The sequence below is a fragment of the Aplysia californica genome, unplaced genomic scaffold (assembly GCF_000002075.1).
Source record: "Aplysia californica isolate F4 #8 unplaced genomic scaffold, AplCal3.0 scaffold00158, whole genome shotgun sequence".
Classification (NCBI taxonomy): Eukaryota; Metazoa; Mollusca; class Gastropoda; order Aplysiida; family Aplysiidae; genus Aplysia; species Aplysia californica.
The window spans coordinates 1,262,455-1,279,690 of record NW_004797428.1 but is presented as its reverse complement, the minus strand read 5'-3'; the positions used below and the strand labels follow the sequence as shown (position 1 = coordinate 1,279,690).

Here is a 17,236-nt window from a genome sequence, read left to right as displayed (position 1 = left end):
GCTCCTCCCTTTTTTACGTCGTAGTGCAGCAAGTATGTAGTACTAGATCTAGATCTAGCTAAAGTGCTGTGGGTGCTAGGCCTATCTTCTTCATCAGTCTTCTAAATCATCACCTCCAGCAACGATCTCACCATCAACATCACTATCATAGTTGTTCCCCTCCCCCTAGAGCCTAGATCTAGACCTGCAACATCGTGTTTGCTCTCCTACTGTAGTTCTCGCTCTCTCTCTCTTTCACGACTGAGTGTCCGAGTGACTACTTGTACTACTAGCACTAGATCTAGATCTAGCCCCTTGGTCGACGATATCGGCATTTAAATCCCAATTATAAGTGTCTCCATCATATACAGTGCCTGTAGCGACGCAAAATTTCATCCACGAAGTTAGATTTAGGTCTCTAAAAAGCACGAAATTTAAAAAATCGCCGCTCTCGCGTGCTTCGATCGATTTTCACCAAATAAACACGACAGTAAAGGGCAACCACTCTAGATTCTCGCTATAAGCTCGGCAATCTCGTGCGACCTCGCAGGAAGCGAGACAACGTAGAAACGAAAGTAGTGCAAACGAGTGAATCGAGTGGGCGTGTCGGCGCACATCGGCGACTACGGGGGTTAGCGATGACGACGCACATCGGCACCTCCGAGTGGCAAAAGGTTAAACTCGAAGGTCCCCCCCCCTTTAATAACCAATAAATAGTGTTTGCTGATAGGCAAGCAGAAGTGTTTGTGTGATACCGAGGTTTGATCGGGAAAATCAAGATGTACTTTCGCTTTCGTTACCACCCAGAAATTTGCCAGTAGTAGTTTGATAACGCAACATTAAATGCAACATAAAAGAATGTTATAGTTATACAAGCGACTTGTTGGGCTCGTCATCGTGACTGGTCAGTCAACCTGCGCGTTCCATCTCATTGTGAGTACCGGCATTTGTTAGGGTCACCAAAGTTCATTCAAAATCTGAGCGCTGCGAAGTATAGGACTCTGGAATGGGGGGGGGGGGGGAGGCATTAATGATTTTTTTTTTTTTTAGATACACTTGGGGTAGGGGGGTTGAAGGCAACACCAGGGGACAAAAACTGAACTTGGAAGCAAATATTAGTATTCTACATTTTTATTACTACTAGATCCAGAACTCTCTGCAAAACGCGCGTTGGTACAGGCCTTGTGTGGAATCGGGATCCGTTGTACTCCTACCATTGTAAACTCTGCAACGGTAAAGGGCCAAGGCAAGGCCTATGTCATCCAAGGCCCCCCTTTTCTTCATCTTTTCTTCTTTTTTTTCTTTGGTTCTGTTCAGGACAGTTATGGCACCAAGTACTATAGGGTAGATGCATCTGGAAGTTTTCACATTTTTCTTTTTTTTTTTGTTCTTTGTCATGTTCTGCATTTATTTGAAGTCGCAAACACATTCATGCATATTTGATGTTGGTCAAAATATTGATAAGGGTCCTCAGTTAGGTATGTGGCAAGTGGTAATATAGCCTACTACAGATTTTTTAGGTCAACAACAGATTTTGGCACAGGCAATGTTGGCATGTATGTGTTCCTGAGAGTGTGTTGTCAATGTTAGGTCTGAGAGGAGGGAGAAACTTAGCTCTGATGTCATTTAGGGCTGTACAGTGGAACAGGTGATGATCCACAGTCTCATATCGTGTCCCTACATAGCGTGTGTTGGGGAAACTTCTGATTTTTTGTTGTTTTCAAGTTGACGATGAGCTGTATATGCTCTGTTGGCAGGGGGAAGATTGTGGATTGTTCCTGTCTCTGGTCACATAATCTTCGGCTCCTATATGACCTTATTGTGTTGCAAGTGCCATAAAAGTGGATGGTTGGCGGGTGCTCTGGTGTGGTTTGCTTCTTCTTTCCTATAAAAAATCTGTCGTCTCTATCTCCCCTCCGTGGGTGGTTGGCGGGTGCTCTGGTGTGGTTTGCTTCTTCTTTCCTATCAAGCATCTATCGTCTTTGTCTCCCCTCTTTCTATTTTGTTTTTGTCACTCTCTTGTAGCACCTCTAATCTTTGGCACTTATATGACCTTATTGTGTTGCAAGTGCCGTAAAACTCTTACTGTGGGTGGTTGGCGGGTGCTCTGGTGTGGTTTGTTCCTTCTTTCTTATCAAACATCTATTGTCCTTATCTTCCCTTCTTCTTTTTTATGTTTGTTACTCTCTTGTAACACCTCTGATCTTCTGGCGCTCATATGACCTTATGACCACTAAAACTTAACTAAAAAACTCTTTCTAAAACTAAAAATAAACTCTTACTAATACTAAAAAACTCCACCTATACCATCATGTAAGCAATTGACGTACCACAGGGCCGTACGCTGGACCCGGCCAGCGCAGAGAAGCTGAAGAACCTGCAGCAGCTGTGCCAGACCATAGAGCAGTGTGTGGTGGAGGTGGATGGCATACTGGACCGCCAGTGGCAGGAGCACCTGGACAAGAAGAAGTCGCAGCAAAGGTCAGGGGTTCTGTGTGGCTGCTGATTTTTAAAATAACCCCCCCCCCCCCTCGTGGAGAGGCATCAGAGGTGCTGATTTTCTGGATCAATTAATCAGGAAAACCCGCATTTCTGAAGTTGTCTGGATTTGACTTGATTTTAGGCTGATCGTTGCAAAGTCGTTATACAAGTTGGAATCGACGAGATGTTTAGTGTGTATCCTGTAAAAAAATACTGAGACAAACAAAAATTTCTCTGTACTGAAACAAACAAAAATTTCTCTGTATTGAAAGAAACAAAACTTTCTCTGTACTGAAACAAACAGTGGGTGGTTGGCGGGGTCTCTGGTGTGGTTTGCTCCTTCTTTCCTATCAAACATCGGTCATCCTGATCTCCCCTACTTCTTTTTTGTGTATGTTACTCTCTTGTAACACATAATCTATTCTTTGACACTTATATGACCTTATTGTGTTGCAAGTGCGGTAAAACTTGCTAAAATTTGTTTTAAAAATATGCAACAAACAAAACCTTCTCTATACTGAAACAAACGAAACTTTCTCTGTGCTGAGACAGACAAAATATTCTCTGTGCTTAAACAAACAAAACCATCTGTGTACTGAAACAAACAAAATATTCTCTGTTCTGAAACAAACAAAATATTCTCTGTGCTTAAACAAACAAAACCATCTGTGTACTGAAACAAACAAAATATTCTCTGTGCTGAAACAAACAAAATATTCTCTGTGCTGAATTAAACAAAACTTTCTCTGTACTGAAATAAACAAAACCATATGTGTACTGAAACAAACAAAATATTCTCTGTGCTGATTTAAACAAAACTTTCTCTGTACTGAAATAAACAAAACCATATGTGTACTGAAATAAACAAAATATTCTCTGTGCTGATTTAAACAAAACTTTCTCTGTACTGAAATAAACAAAACCATCTGTGTACTGAAATAAACAAAATATTCTCTGTGCTGAAACAAACAAACCACGGGTGTTCCCCAGGCTGCGCACCCCGACGGGCGACACCATCTACAAGTCGGTGCGCAACAACAACATGCTGATCGCGGGCCAGCGGCGGCAGCTGGAGAAGTTGGAGGAACAGCTGCGTAACGTCAAGCTCTACACCAGCTCGCCCGGCAAGCAGACACGGGGCCAGGAACGCTCCAAGAGGTAACCAGCTGCCAGGACTGGCTTGCCAACTTGTTGCCGCTTCCACGATTCGCAACCTCAGTGCTTTCTTGTCGTATCTCCATTATTTATTTTTTTACACTTTGCAGTCACTTGGGGCAATAATGCACCGGTGAAAATTATCCGATCTTGTCACCTAGCGCAGTTCTGTGCCAGGCCCGATAAGTCTGTTAAAGTCACTCTCCTGGCTGGGTGACCAGATGGGGTATTTTGTACTGCTGTCTGTGTGACTGCAAAGTGTTAAACAGTGAAAATGTGACTTCTTCTGAGGCTCACTCTTTGTTATGAACTGTTTTCGCTGTTATTAGAAATGGAGATAGGACGAGAAAGCACTGAGGCCGCGACTCACTTGTTAACTTGTCACCAATTCGACAGTTGGGAGTCTTCCTCTTTGCCTTCCCCTGCAAGATCTCAGGGGGAGTTGACTGCTGGTTCTTCAACCTGCAGTGCGTCTGATTTTTATTTGTGTGACTTTTTTTTCAACTGTGTACAACACCTTGCCTTCAGGAAGCCACATTCTGATATTGAAGGTACTCTATTTGTTTTTGTACTGACTAGAGTATTTCCGTTTGGTAGGAACTCATTTTGAATTTTGCCTGGGTGACAGCTGAAGCCTACTTTTATTGATTTTTAGGACTGCTAAGGAAGTTTTAATGAGCGCAACTTGCTCACAGGGCCCCAGAGATTTTTCGCCCTTATCCGAGAAGGCTAGGGAATTAAAGAGGACATTTTAGCTTCCATCACATCTAGGGGCTAAATTTTTTATTTTTTATATTTTTTTTAAAAAAAGGTTTTTATGTTTGTCAGCTAGCTATTTCCAGCTTATCATCGCAGTGACTGTGACTTTTCACAAGCTCTACCCGGAAACCAATCCTGCTTAATGTAATGTCGCTGGGTGGGTGGTTGGCGGGTGCTCTGGTGTGGTTTGCTGCAATTCTTTCCTATCAAACATCTATTGTCTTTATCTCCCATTCTTCTTTTTTATCTTTGTTACTCTCTTGTAACATCTGTAATCTTCTGGCGCTCATGTGATCTTATACAGTTACGAGCGCCGTAAAACCTCTACTAAAAAGAAGAAAAAAATGTCGCTGGTTGTCGCGTCATCTGATGTTGTAACATTGGGCGTCCCTGATTGAGGCTGGGGAAAGTTGTCCTGTCTGGGAGGCTTACTGGCCAGATCAACTCCTCTAATCTTGCTAACTTATATGACCTAATTGTGCTGCAAGTGCTGCTCTTACTTCTACATAAGCACAGCTGTCAGTGTTAATTTGTTATATTATTTTTATAATTAATAATAATAATAATAATAATATATAACATTTATAATTATCATAATTACTATTGTTATTATTATTATTATCATTATTATTGTTATTATTATTATTATTATTATTATGGGTGGTATGCGGGTGCTCTCATGTGGTTTGCTTCTTCTTTCCTATCGAACATGTAACAAATTTATCTGTTCTCCTTTTTTGGGTGTGTTACTCTTTTGTAACACCCGTAATAACCTTTGACACTTATATGACCTTATCGTGTTGCAAGTGCCGTAAAAATTACCTAAAAATGAAAATTTGTTGGTTTAATTCTTACTTTATTTTGCCGCAATGGTCATTTTGAGGAACATTCCAGAAAATAATGTGTAAAAGTTTTCTGGTTTTTCTTTCTTCTGTTGTAGCAAGTTAATGTCCCCCATGACCCCGGGCAGCGAGAGCAGGAAGCCAGAGAAGACCTTGACCTCTGCTGTGGCGGCAGGAATGACCCCGGAGAAAATCTCGCGGCTGCGCGACGTCCTGTCTCAGCGCAAAGTCCCGACGGTCAAGTCCACCGTCCCAGGTGAGGGGGACCAGCTTGGTGGGAAGAAAACAGCAGTGGGTGGTTGGCGGGTGCTCTGGTGTGGTTTGCTCCTTCTTTCCTATCCAACATGTATTGTCCTTATCTCTCTTCCTTCTTTATTGGGTTTGTTACTCTCTTGTAAGACCTCTTTTCTTTGGCACTAATATAACATGTGTTGCAAGTGCCGTAAAACACTGACTAAAATTTCAAACCATTAAAAAGCACAGTTTTTCAATTCTTTCAGACCCATGTAATCAGAACATTTTTGCCCTATTTTCTTTTTCTTTTACCAAAATGACAGGGGCCTGGGACAAAATGGCCATAAACTGCTGAAAAAATGCCTAAAGTCTAAGAAAATATTGTGGTTGCTTCTTGGAAGATAATTAGCATTATTCGAAACTGGTATTTTGCAATGTACAGACCTGTTTCAGTAAAACGTGCTCTGACAGTCTTTTGTGTAAGACAATCATCTGTACGAACCACCACCTCCTATTTCCTTTCTTGTTCTTTTTTAAAAACATTTTAACTCTTTATTACCGACAAGCCACTCCCATCGGCTCGTGATCGGAACTGCTGTGCCGGTGAACCGCTGGCAGCTGTTCAGGCACATTCCTTTACGATGAGTCCGACGTGAAATTACTTTTTGACTGTTGCCGAAAACAGGTCTCTTTTACCAGGAGGCGATGATGATGATGATGAGTAGCTTTACTTTACTTTTCCGATCCTGCGGCCATTTGAATTCTTGCCCTTGGGTCTGTCAATATGTCAAAGAATTTACAGGTTTTTGTCTGTTGTGTTTTGTCATTGTATAAAGTATTTCCGATGTCTGGTCTGCATAGCTGCCACTTTCCCGCTAAATAGCGGAAACTCCGCTTCACCTAGCTTTTCCCGCTACTTTCCTCCTTCCTCCGCTGGACCGCTCTCGGTCGCAAATTGCAATACTTATTTTTTTACATGCAGAAAACATCGAACCGGGAGAGATGCGAAAACACGGCTTGCGCATGTCCGCCCGTAGCTTTCTACTTTCATTTTTCTGTGCCTAGCGCTAGTTTCACATTGTTTATTGTGGAGCAACAGTGTCGATCAAGCGTCGGGACGATTGCGCGCCGAGTTGTCATTGGAAACTGCGGTAACTTGAGAGAAATTGATACAGAATACGTTCTGCGCGATAAAGAAATCGCTCAGTACAGTGGCAAAGGTGTTGCCTCCTTGATCCAATACTACTGCTCTACATCGATGTGCAATTTTAAAGTGAAAGAAATCTTTTTATGAGACACCAGCTGGCAACAAACACTGGATTTTTCTTCACCAAACTGTGTCAAATTCTTGTTAGTCAACTTAATGCCTTGTTTTTGTTGTTGTTGTTTTTTTTCAAATGCATTTTAATTCAGTAGCCTATGGTTAACAAATATATATGACAGTTTTCCCTTCCAAAAACATAGGCTAGATGTTCTAATTTGCCTCTGGATCTCCCTGTGTTTACTCCGGCCTTCGGACAGCGCGTGTACGCCTTTGCGTGAATTTCCTCCTTTTTTGAAATTCCTGAGTGGCAGCTATGGGTGAGATAGGTAGGTGGGTGCTACACAGGATGCTAAGGCCGGTCCCAGAGTGGCTCTGTAGGTCTGACCTGTAGCTGGCCTGGCGCACGCAGTGTGCATGTCAGCACATCCGCACTGTGGGTTGGCGCCTGTGTCTCAGCGAGTGCGAGGCACACTCGCTGTGTGTCAGCACAGCCGTACGGTGTGTTGACGTGTGTAGGTGTGCAACTGACGGGTCTGCCTTGCTTTATTTAGGTACTGTGCAATCCAAGACCAATTATACCAAGACGGGACAAATCTTCTTTACGTCATGTGCCAAGTGCAGCCCCCCCACACACACACACACTCAAACACACTTGCAGCTGGGCGCAGCGATAATTTACATTGGTTACAATCCAAGATATAGAATCTAGAGAAGCACTCCTAGATCTAGGCCTAGACCTACGACAACAGTCAACCTCTCGATTTGAAGTTTCAAAGTATGATAAAGTGCATTTCTGGGTGATTTTGTGGCCAATTGTTGATGCTAGCATCAATATTTAATAGTAAAGCACCTAATAATACTTACTTCTTCATTTTGATGATCTGTGAAGAGTTTCAGAGTTGAAAATAAACACGAAGCGAGGCGACACATGTCCGCCATTTTTACAACACTGTTGAATAGCACGTCTGACGCATCGCGCAGCTCTGCTGACAAAAAACAGACGATACAGCTACGCTGCTTTAGCACACGATAATGTATACATTCATTTGCACAGTGCGAGCCAGGCGAGCTACAGGTCAGACCTACAGAGCCACTCTGCGACCGGCCTAAGTCAGGGCAAGCAAAGAGGTGGTGTGATACTGTTTCATCCTGACAGTCACACAACGGGCAGTCGGGTGGGGTGTCCTTGCGGATCCTGTTTAGGTAGCTGCAGTCATAACTTTGTGTGTCTGTGGGTGGTTGGCGGGTGCTCTGGTGTGGTTTGCTCCTTCTTTCCTATCAAACATTATCGGCCTGATTTCTCCTCCTTTTTGGTGTATGTTACTCTCTTGTAGCACCTCTAATCTTCGGCACCTATATGACCTTATTGTGTTGTAAGTGCCGTAAAACTCTTAACTAAAACTAAAAAAACATAACTTGTGTCTGTTCCCTCCCCAGCCAACTTGTCCAAATCAAGAATCGTCTCTCAGACCCCCGCTGCCAACCTGTCAGCTCTCTCCCCACAGCCGACCCAGGGATCCCAGTCTGCCGGGCCAGCTGCCCACACACCGCTGCCCTCTCTACCACCGATGATGACCCCTAAAGGCTTCCCGGACAGACCGCTGCGGGTCCAGAAAGGTGGGGAAGTTACCACGTAACCTCTTAGAAATAAAGTTTAACTCTTTCCTCTGTCAGCACATGAGGGATTCCTTTAAACAGCTATTCATTCATCCAGTGCCAGATCTGCGGCAGACATGGCGATCACGGTTCTCCATTCATTCATTTGCTCGGATGCTCTTAAAAAAGCGACGTTCCCCTGATCTTTCCCCGATACCCATTTTTTTAGGCTATGTAGTTTGCTCTGGGCCTACCCTTGCCTCGTTTGCTTTCAATTTTTCAGGTGAGAGCAAGACATTTTTTCCCTCGTTGATCCTATCAAAATTTTGGATTTTAGGAAAGCCGTTGGCCTTTATGGAAAGTTATGAATTTTTAATTGTCATTTAAAAAGTTGTTTTAAATTTAAATCTAAAATCTATTTACACTCGATTTTTAATAGCAATATTGACTGGTACCAGACCAAGAAATAAACTGTTGAGAAAAAAAAAAAACTTGTTTGCGCGCTCATATGACCTTATGCAGTTGCGAGCGCCGTAAAACCCCATACTATACTAAAACAGGTGAGAGCTAGATGTTCAAGGCCTGTATATCTATTCAGGTGTCCCAAAAACTGCATTTGTCGTTTTCTGATTGTTTTTAACAGTGAGTGTCCCAGGTGGGCTTCATCTAGTACTACCTCATTTGATTTCTTTTCCTTCCTTGATTGGACAGAGAACCACAATATGGGTGAAAATGGGTAATACATGTAGCACAGGACCAGATGCACATGTTTGAGCTCATGAAATTGGTACCCGCAAAACCCCGCTTCAGAGGCGATCTGTGATCCACTGAAATGCAGTGTAGTTTGCTCGTTGTTTCCTATCAAACGCCTATCATTCTGATCTCTCCTCCTTGTTGTCTATCGTCCTGACTCTCCTCCTTCTTGTCTATCTCCTGATCTCTCTTGTCTATCATCCTCATCTCTCCTCCCTCTTGTCTATCTCCTGATCTCTCCTCTTTCTTGTCTAACATTCTAATCTCTCCTCCTCCTTGTCTATTATTCTTATCTCTCCTCCCCCTTGTCTATCATCCTCATCTCTCCTTCTTGTCTATCATCCTCGTCTCTCCTCTTTCTTTTTGTTTGTATGTTACACTCCAGTAACACCTCTAATCGTCAGCACGTATATGGCTTGATTTGTGTTGCAAGTGCTGTAAAACTCTACTAAACATGAACTGACAGGCAGGTTAGATGCTGCACCTCCTCCTAAATCTTGCCAACTGTGTCACATTTCCAGGCCTGCCCCTGATGGATCAGTTGCAGCAATCTCCAGCTCCTGTCACACAGGTCCTAGGTCAAGGTCAGACCCCGGTCAAGTCGTCGCCCCTAGCGGCGTCTGCGGCAAGTGTAGACAGTCCCAGACAGCAGCATCAGCAGGGGCCTCCTCCTCCCGCCCCGACCGCCTTCTCCGGCACGGCTTTCTTCAAACACCAGCCACAGCCACAGCAGCAACAGCAGCCCGGACTACACCGGTTTGCCGCCCACGGGCCATCGGTCGCTAGTGGGGTGAGTTAGTTTTTGTTGTGATTAGTGATACTGTTTTGCAGTTGGGGGGGGGGGCTGGGGGGAGCTCTCGTGGCTTAGAGGTTAAGGTGTTCGCCTCTCTTTCAATTGGTCCTGTGTTTGAATCCAGATAGCGATGGAAATTTTTTTAACCTCTAAAATTGTTTCCTTTCTCCTTCTTTCCTGCTCTCTAGCAATATTGTGTCGCCTGCTTTCGTCTCCACTTTCTGCCCTTTCTTACTGCTGTCTTTAAGCCACACCCCTGATCTTCTGGTAGGAAAGATCTACACCTAGCCTTCTCGGACAAGGGCAAAAAATCTCGGAGGTCCCGTATGCAAGTTGTGCTCGGTAAAGATCCCTTTGTGGTCCAAAATCGATAAGAGTAGGCTTCAGCCGCCACGTGGGAAGAATTCAAAATTTCCTACCAACTGAAACTGTTTGTGTACCGCCCCCTCATGACCTTATGCAGTTGCGAGTGCGTAAATCACCTCAAATCTTTGGCATTTACATGATCTTTTGTGTTGGAAGTAAGCTTCGTCTTCTGTCTTCAGAGCTGTTCTACTAATCTTCATCACTTACTTGTATTGTTATTGTGCTATATTTATAAATTACAAATTATTGTCATTATATTGAGTTAATATATCGGTGGTCCCTCTTAGTTTGCAACTTTCATTTTTCTAAATTGGAAAGGTCCAAACTGATCACGAAGGTTTTCCTCTCAAATCTGGGTCATGAGAAGGATCACATTATAATTCGAAGGATTAAGTTGCGACTGGGAGGGACCTCCGTCTTTGGTTTTTTTTAAATTAAAAAGAATGTTTACAGTGTGCGTTTATTCAGCGTGAATGGTCTTGTTATTTCCAGCCGGTGGACCCCGCTGTGGGGATGAGCTCGGCTCCAGTGTCTGTGCCCGCCGTCGGGATGAGCTCGGCTCCAGTGTCTGTGCCCGCCGTCGGGATGAGCTCGGCCCCCTTGTCTGTGCCCGCCGTCGTGGGCGTGGGCAGCCTGTCCCGCCAGCTCCTGCCTCCCACCGAGTATGAGGACATCACTCCCACGGAGACGGACGAGACCAATGATGAGGATGAGGACGACTACGATGAAGAGGACAACGGTTATGAGGACGAGGATGAGGATGAGGACGAGGCGGGCTTGGTTGGGATGGGGAGAGGTAGGGAACCACAGGCGCCAGGTTTTCTGAATAAGTCTGGAAAGTGGCTGGTTGGCGGGTGCTCTGGTGTGGTTTGCTTCTTCTTTCCTATCTAAAACTGGTGGTTCTGTGATTTTCCTTCCATCCCGGGGTAGGAGATAAAGCAGTGGCTGTAGGTGCAATGCCACAAACAAAAACCCAACTCCGTCACAGAGAGATTGTAAGAAAAATGAATGGGTATGTTGGTGTCTGTTGTATTATAGTGAGAAGTTTTTTTTAGGAGATAAAGAAGAGAAAGACACTATTAAGAGCATAGTTGCTGTGTGTTTGCTGAAATACAAAAATTATAATATAATAATAATAATAATAATATTACTAATAATACCAATTGGAAGCTAGATTTCCCCCCCCCCCTCCCAGAGCAACCAAGTCCTCTCATCCAAGAGATGGGGGCAGGGGAAGGCATGGCAGATCCCAGAGGGATAATGTTGTCCACAAGCAAGACGCAGATGGTCTCTGCACCTTCTCCGCAGTCATAGTAGGGCTCTCCGATAAGTGCATGCTTAATACATGTATGTAGCTGGGTATTCCCTACGTAAAGTCACATCCAGTAGAGTGCTGACAATGATCCTCTGCTTTCCACCCCACGAATACCCGCCCCAACTCCAGGTCAAAGAAAAGTTGTAGATGGAGAGAGGAGAAAAGTTAAATAAATGTAATAAAGTAAAACAATAAAAACAATAAATAGAAAGAGTAAGAAACATAGTAAAGTAATATGTCTCTTTTCGGGGTCACCCCTTGACCCGTTAGCTTCCTCTTTTTCTTTCCGTATTCGAAGAGTACTAATCCCTCCCCCAACCACGAAGAGGTGGGTCTATTTGGGGGGGGGGGGGGGGCTTTTTTCCTATCAAACATCAATTGTCCTTATCTGTCCTTTTTTGTGTGTGTGTGTATTTGTTACTCTCTTGTAACACCTCAAATCTTCAGCATTTATATGACCTTTTTGTGTTGCATGTGCAGTAAAACATGTAAGAAAACTACAATCTGGAAATCCTGATTTCTGATTGTCTGGATTTAGTCTTGATTTCAGTTGTTTGGAACTTTGTGTGTAATTGTTTTCTTGACTGTTGTAATATATTCCTGCTTACACTTTCGTTCATGTAACATTACACAACATGGTCTGTAATTTTTTTGTCTCTGCACACGCGTTTCCACAGGGTTTGAAAGTGGGACGTTGGCACTTTGCTCTCGTGTGGTTTACTCCTTTTCTATCAAACATCTATCGTCCTTATCTCTCCTCCTTCTTTTCTATCAAACATCTATTGCCCTTATCTCTCCTCCTTCTTTTCTATCAAACATCTATCGTCCTTATCTCCTCCTTCTTTTCTGTCAAACATCTATCGCCCTTATCTCTCCTCCTTCTTTTCTATCAAACATCTATCGTCCTTATCTCCTCCTTCTTTTCTATCAAACATTTATCGCCCTTATCTCTCCTTCGTCTTTTCTGTTTGTTACTTACGTGTAACACCTTATCTTCAGTACTTATATGACCTGATTGTGTTGCGAGTGCTGTTCTCTCTCCCTCTGTTCTCTCTGCCTGTCCGTCTCACTATTTCTCTGCTCCCAGTGTCGGTTATTGTGTCAATCTGTTTCTCTTTTTCTTAAACTCCCCCCCCCCAACCAAGGCAGTGCTACTGACTGAAGTTGTGTTTAGGCCATTCCAAAGGGAGGATATTTACATTGTTCTTATGCACAATAGAATTGTAAATGGGCTGATTTATCAAATGTCATGCTCATACTGTGCCGGTACAACATGGGGGGAACTGCTGCTTTTTCTTTCCTCATCCTTACTAGCGTTTTTTTTTTCCTCTACTTCTTTTGCAAGTTTGTCACTTTCTTGTGAACTGCTATTTCCAGGGTACTTAGATAGTCGAAGCAGACTTTGTGCTGTTGAGGCTAGAGAGGTGAGCAGAGTAAGCCTGATTTTCCATTTGGACTTCTTTGTTGACATCCACCCCTTGGCGCCCGTATGACCTTATGCAGTTGCGAGCGCCGTAAAACTTTACTAAAACAAACAAACATCTATCATCCTGATCTCTCCTCCTTCCTTTTTTGTGTTTGTTACTCTCTTGTAACACCTCTAATCTTTGGCACTTATATGACCTTATTGTGTTGCAAGTGCTATAAAACTCTCACTAAATCTAAACTAAACATCTGTCTAAACTAAACTCTTTTCTGCAACTAACAGCGAAATGTGCCCCCTACAGTTTCAGGGTCGGTTGTTTTCCCCGGTGCGGTGGGCCCGGCAGGAGCAGACAGGGGGATGTCCCTGGGCCCGTCTGCCTTGACGGCTGCTGCGACCACCGCTGGGCTGTTCAAACCTCCGTCCTCTGGTGCTGCTCTTGGCGCTACTCGTCAAGGTACGCGGGTGGTTGGCGGGTGCTCTGGTGTGGTTTGCTCCGTCTTTCCTATCAAACATCTATCGCCTTCATCTTTCCTCCTTTTTTTGTGTGTGTTTGTTACTCTCTTGTAACACTTCTAATCTTTGGCACTATATGAGCTTATTGTGTTGCAAGTGCTGTAAAACTCTTACGAAAACTAAGTAAGCTGGCAGAGTTTTGTGGTTTTGGACTGACAGACAGACACGGAATTCAAGAAAATGAAAGGATTGTATGCAACTCCCACAGGGGTTTTATGACAGGTTTTAAAAAGGAGTAATTGGCAGGTCTGCATGATAATCTTGTTTTGTTTTAGTAAGATTTTTTGGACATTTGCAGCACAAACAGGTCATGTGCCAAAGATTAGAGGTGTTACTGGAGAGTAACGTAGAAAAAAAAAGGAGGAAGAGAGATAAGGATGATAGATGGTTAATAGAAAAGGAGCAAACTACCCGTCTTTATCGACCATATTAATAATATTATAATAATTATAATAATTGCATTTATATAGCGCATATCCATGCTCAAGAGCATGCTCTATTCGCTTTACAACTATTATTACCCCAGCAGACCCTCTGAGAACACTCAGAAACATTCTCAGCTTCCGAGGAAGCATACAGTGCAAACACTATCAAACTGACAAGATCTTTCACTGTCAACGTAATAGTTGTTTGTTGCTTCATTTGTAGCTTTCACCCCGGCACTTGTTTGTGTCTAATGACATTAACTTAACAGTTCTTTCATTATTGCATTGGCAACCTTATAATAAGATAATAAGTAATACTAAAAGATGTCATTTATTTAGCTTGTAACTGCTCTGAAAGTTTTCAGTAAGCTTTACAATAACACAAAGGACACTTGTACCGTACGGACCCAATAATGGTCCTTTCAATACTTTCATTCTTGTATCTGAAGGTCTTTGATGGCTTTAAGACAATAGTTTTTTCATTCACTGCTTTCACAGCAGTGCTTGACAATGTCTGACCTTATTAAGATAATAATTCTTTGGTTATATCATTCACTGCTTCTGCCCCACTGCTTGACAATGTCTGACATAATAGTTCTTTGGTTATACAGACCTGCCACTCATCCCGATTTAGTCGGGATATCCTGATTTTTTGCCCCAAATGTCAATCCTCCCGATTTTCCCGATTTTGATCGCGTGTATCCTGATTTTTTTGTCCCAGTCTGCTGTTGTGCCGGATCTTTCTAAAAACTTACTTTGCCCTCTCCTTTATCGCGCGAAGCACCCGTTGAACTTTTTGTCAGTAGGAACTCGGAGCACTATTTCCCGAAATATCGATGCTGCATTTAGTAGTTGACTCTCCCCAAGTTGTGTGTGATCTTTGCCCGCTCTCAGAATTCTCCGATGATAGCCTGGTAACTGTTACAATTTGGGACATTTAATAATCGATGATATTCGTAGTTCCGCTGTTACTTTCAAAACAAGCCTTGTCCGAGGTCTGGTAACGTTCACACCAAACACTTGGACGAGCGACAGTTGTTCTAACCCTTACAAAGCTACATGTAACTGCACTGACAAGACTAACATATGGCCGTTGTCGTTGCTTTAGTCTGAACTCAAGAGGGATAAGAGATACGATACGCAGTTAAACAGAGCTCAACACCGGAAAATCCAGCACACAACAGCATTTTTCAAACAAATCCAGAAACCAGAAAGAAATTCCAAAAACAACGAAAAACTCATCAAACCTTTCGGCCTCAAAATCCTTGAGGACATCAAAAACTTACACTTTTCCAAACAAGACATCCAACAAATTCTTTTCCCCGACCTCCCTCCGTGGCACCTCACCAAGGCAAAAGTAGATTTACAGCTGACCACACACAACAAAGAAAGCACAAACACCAAAACTTTTCAAGCAGAATACAAAAAACTAATAGATAAATACCCCGGTGCGGAGCTCATCTTCACGGATGGCTCCAAAAAAGACAATGAAGTGGGCGCCGCAGCCCTATCTCCCAACAATACACACCAGAGGAGACTCCATCCTGAAGCCTCCATTTTCACTGCGGAGGCCACTGCCATTGACATGGCACTGGACTCTGTAGAAAATTCTCCTAACAAATCTTTCCTTATCCTTTCTGACTCTCTGTCTTGCATCACCTCACTCACAAACTACACACTCTTACACCCAAAAATAGTTAGGCTACAACAGAAAATCCATACACTATCCGAAACAGGAAAAAACATCATGTTCGCATGGATACCCAGCCATGTGGGCATCCGAGGAAACGAGCAGGTAGACGACCTGGCGAAGAAAGCTTCATCCCTTCTGCTGGGATCAACGACAAACACTCTCCCACAGACTGACTTTAGAAATAAAGTCAAAAGTACACCTCCAGTCTGTGGGAGAGCCACTGGGAAAACCAGAAAAATAATAAATTATATGAAATTAAACCCAAACTAGAACAGTGAAAACCTTCGGATCTCTCCAGAAGAGACGAAGTCATTTTTACTCGATTGCGCATCGGACACACGGCCCTGACCCACAAATACCTCCTACAGGGAGAGGAGAAGCCGCTCTGTGTCGGATGCGACACAGATTTTACCATTAGACACATTTTAACAGAATGTCTAGACTTTGGAGAGATCCGAAGGAAATATTATAAATGCAAGAAATTGCAGGATATTTTCTCCGTCGTTGTTCCCATCAGAATTTTAAATTTTGTAAAGGCCATTGGCCTTTATGGCGAGTTGTAGAGTGAATTTGATATTATTAAAAAATTTTATTGTTACTTAAAAGTTGCTTTAGATCACAAATGTATTTACACCAAATTTGAATATTTTAACTTTTTAGCATTTTAAAGTAAATTAGTTAGCCAGTCGTGAAGTGAACTTGCGCAGAGGTGAACAACTTGTGTTTCGCGCGCTCATATGACCTTAGCAGTTGCGAGCGCCGTAAAACCTTATACCATACATACATACAGAGATTTGTTGGTATATTTGGTCGGTTGGCCGCCGTCGTTATCCTAGAAGTAGAACGACTGTCGTTCATCCGAGTGTTTTGTGTGAACGCGCAGTTAGTCGGACCCGTTAGTAAAATTGTTTCAATCGCGCATTCGCGTCACGTGACACGACATCGCCGTGTGAGTTTTGCATGTCGGGGACCGTCCGTTGACGGGGTCAACTTAAGTTCATGTATTTCGTTACTTATTGGTGGGGGGGGTGGGGAGTGTATAGACACTTCATGGGTCTCAATAGTCCGCTATTTAGCGGGTTTCCGCTACCGCGATTTCCTCCGCTAAACTCCGCTACCGCGACAGCGGGCCAATCAGAAAGAGAGTTGTTGGGAGCAGGATGACTGCCAGGCCCCGGGAATTTAAAAAAAATGGCCGAGACCAGGGAAAATACATAAAAGATATTGAAAACCAAATCCAATAACGTCTTTAAGTTCATTTCTGCCGGTCGCGATTGTGATATTAATTCGGTTCTGAGAGTACTGGCGGCAAGCGGAATTGTGTCACCGAGGCTCGACTGAAAAATCAAGATCTACTTTCACTTTCGTTACCTCCCAGAAGTTTGTCAGTAATTGTCTGATAACGCAACATTTATTGTAACATGCAGGTTCGACATTACAAACATGGTGTCGCCATGAAAATAAATCAATATTTGTCACCGTGCTGTCACTTGTGGGGGTAACACACACACACACACACACACACAAAAGAAAAAAACGAAAAGAAAGTTAAGCGTCTTGTCGGGCTCGCGTCTTGTCGGGCTCGCCATTGTGACCGGCGAATGAACCTGCGCGCGTTCTGAGCGCTTCGAAGTACAGGACT

The 17,236-nt window shown here is 43.3% G+C and overlaps 1 protein-coding gene across 1 annotated transcript in view; it reads left to right on the top strand.

Moving 5' to 3' along the window:
• LOC101847336 (nuclear pore complex protein Nup214) overlaps window positions 1-17,236 on the top strand; it is a gene marked incomplete in the record, with an annotated part of 78,699 nt that overhangs the window by 39,707 nt on the left and 21,756 nt on the right. The window contains 7 exon segments of the mRNA XM_013082099.2: window positions 2,315-2,460; window positions 3,451-3,618; window positions 5,315-5,472; window positions 8,152-8,331; window positions 9,585-9,853; window positions 10,715-11,018; window positions 13,265-13,417. Of these exon segments, the coding sequence (XP_012937553.1) occupies window positions 2,315-2,460; window positions 3,451-3,618; window positions 5,315-5,472; window positions 8,152-8,331; window positions 9,585-9,853; window positions 10,715-11,018; window positions 13,265-13,417 (1,378 nt within the window).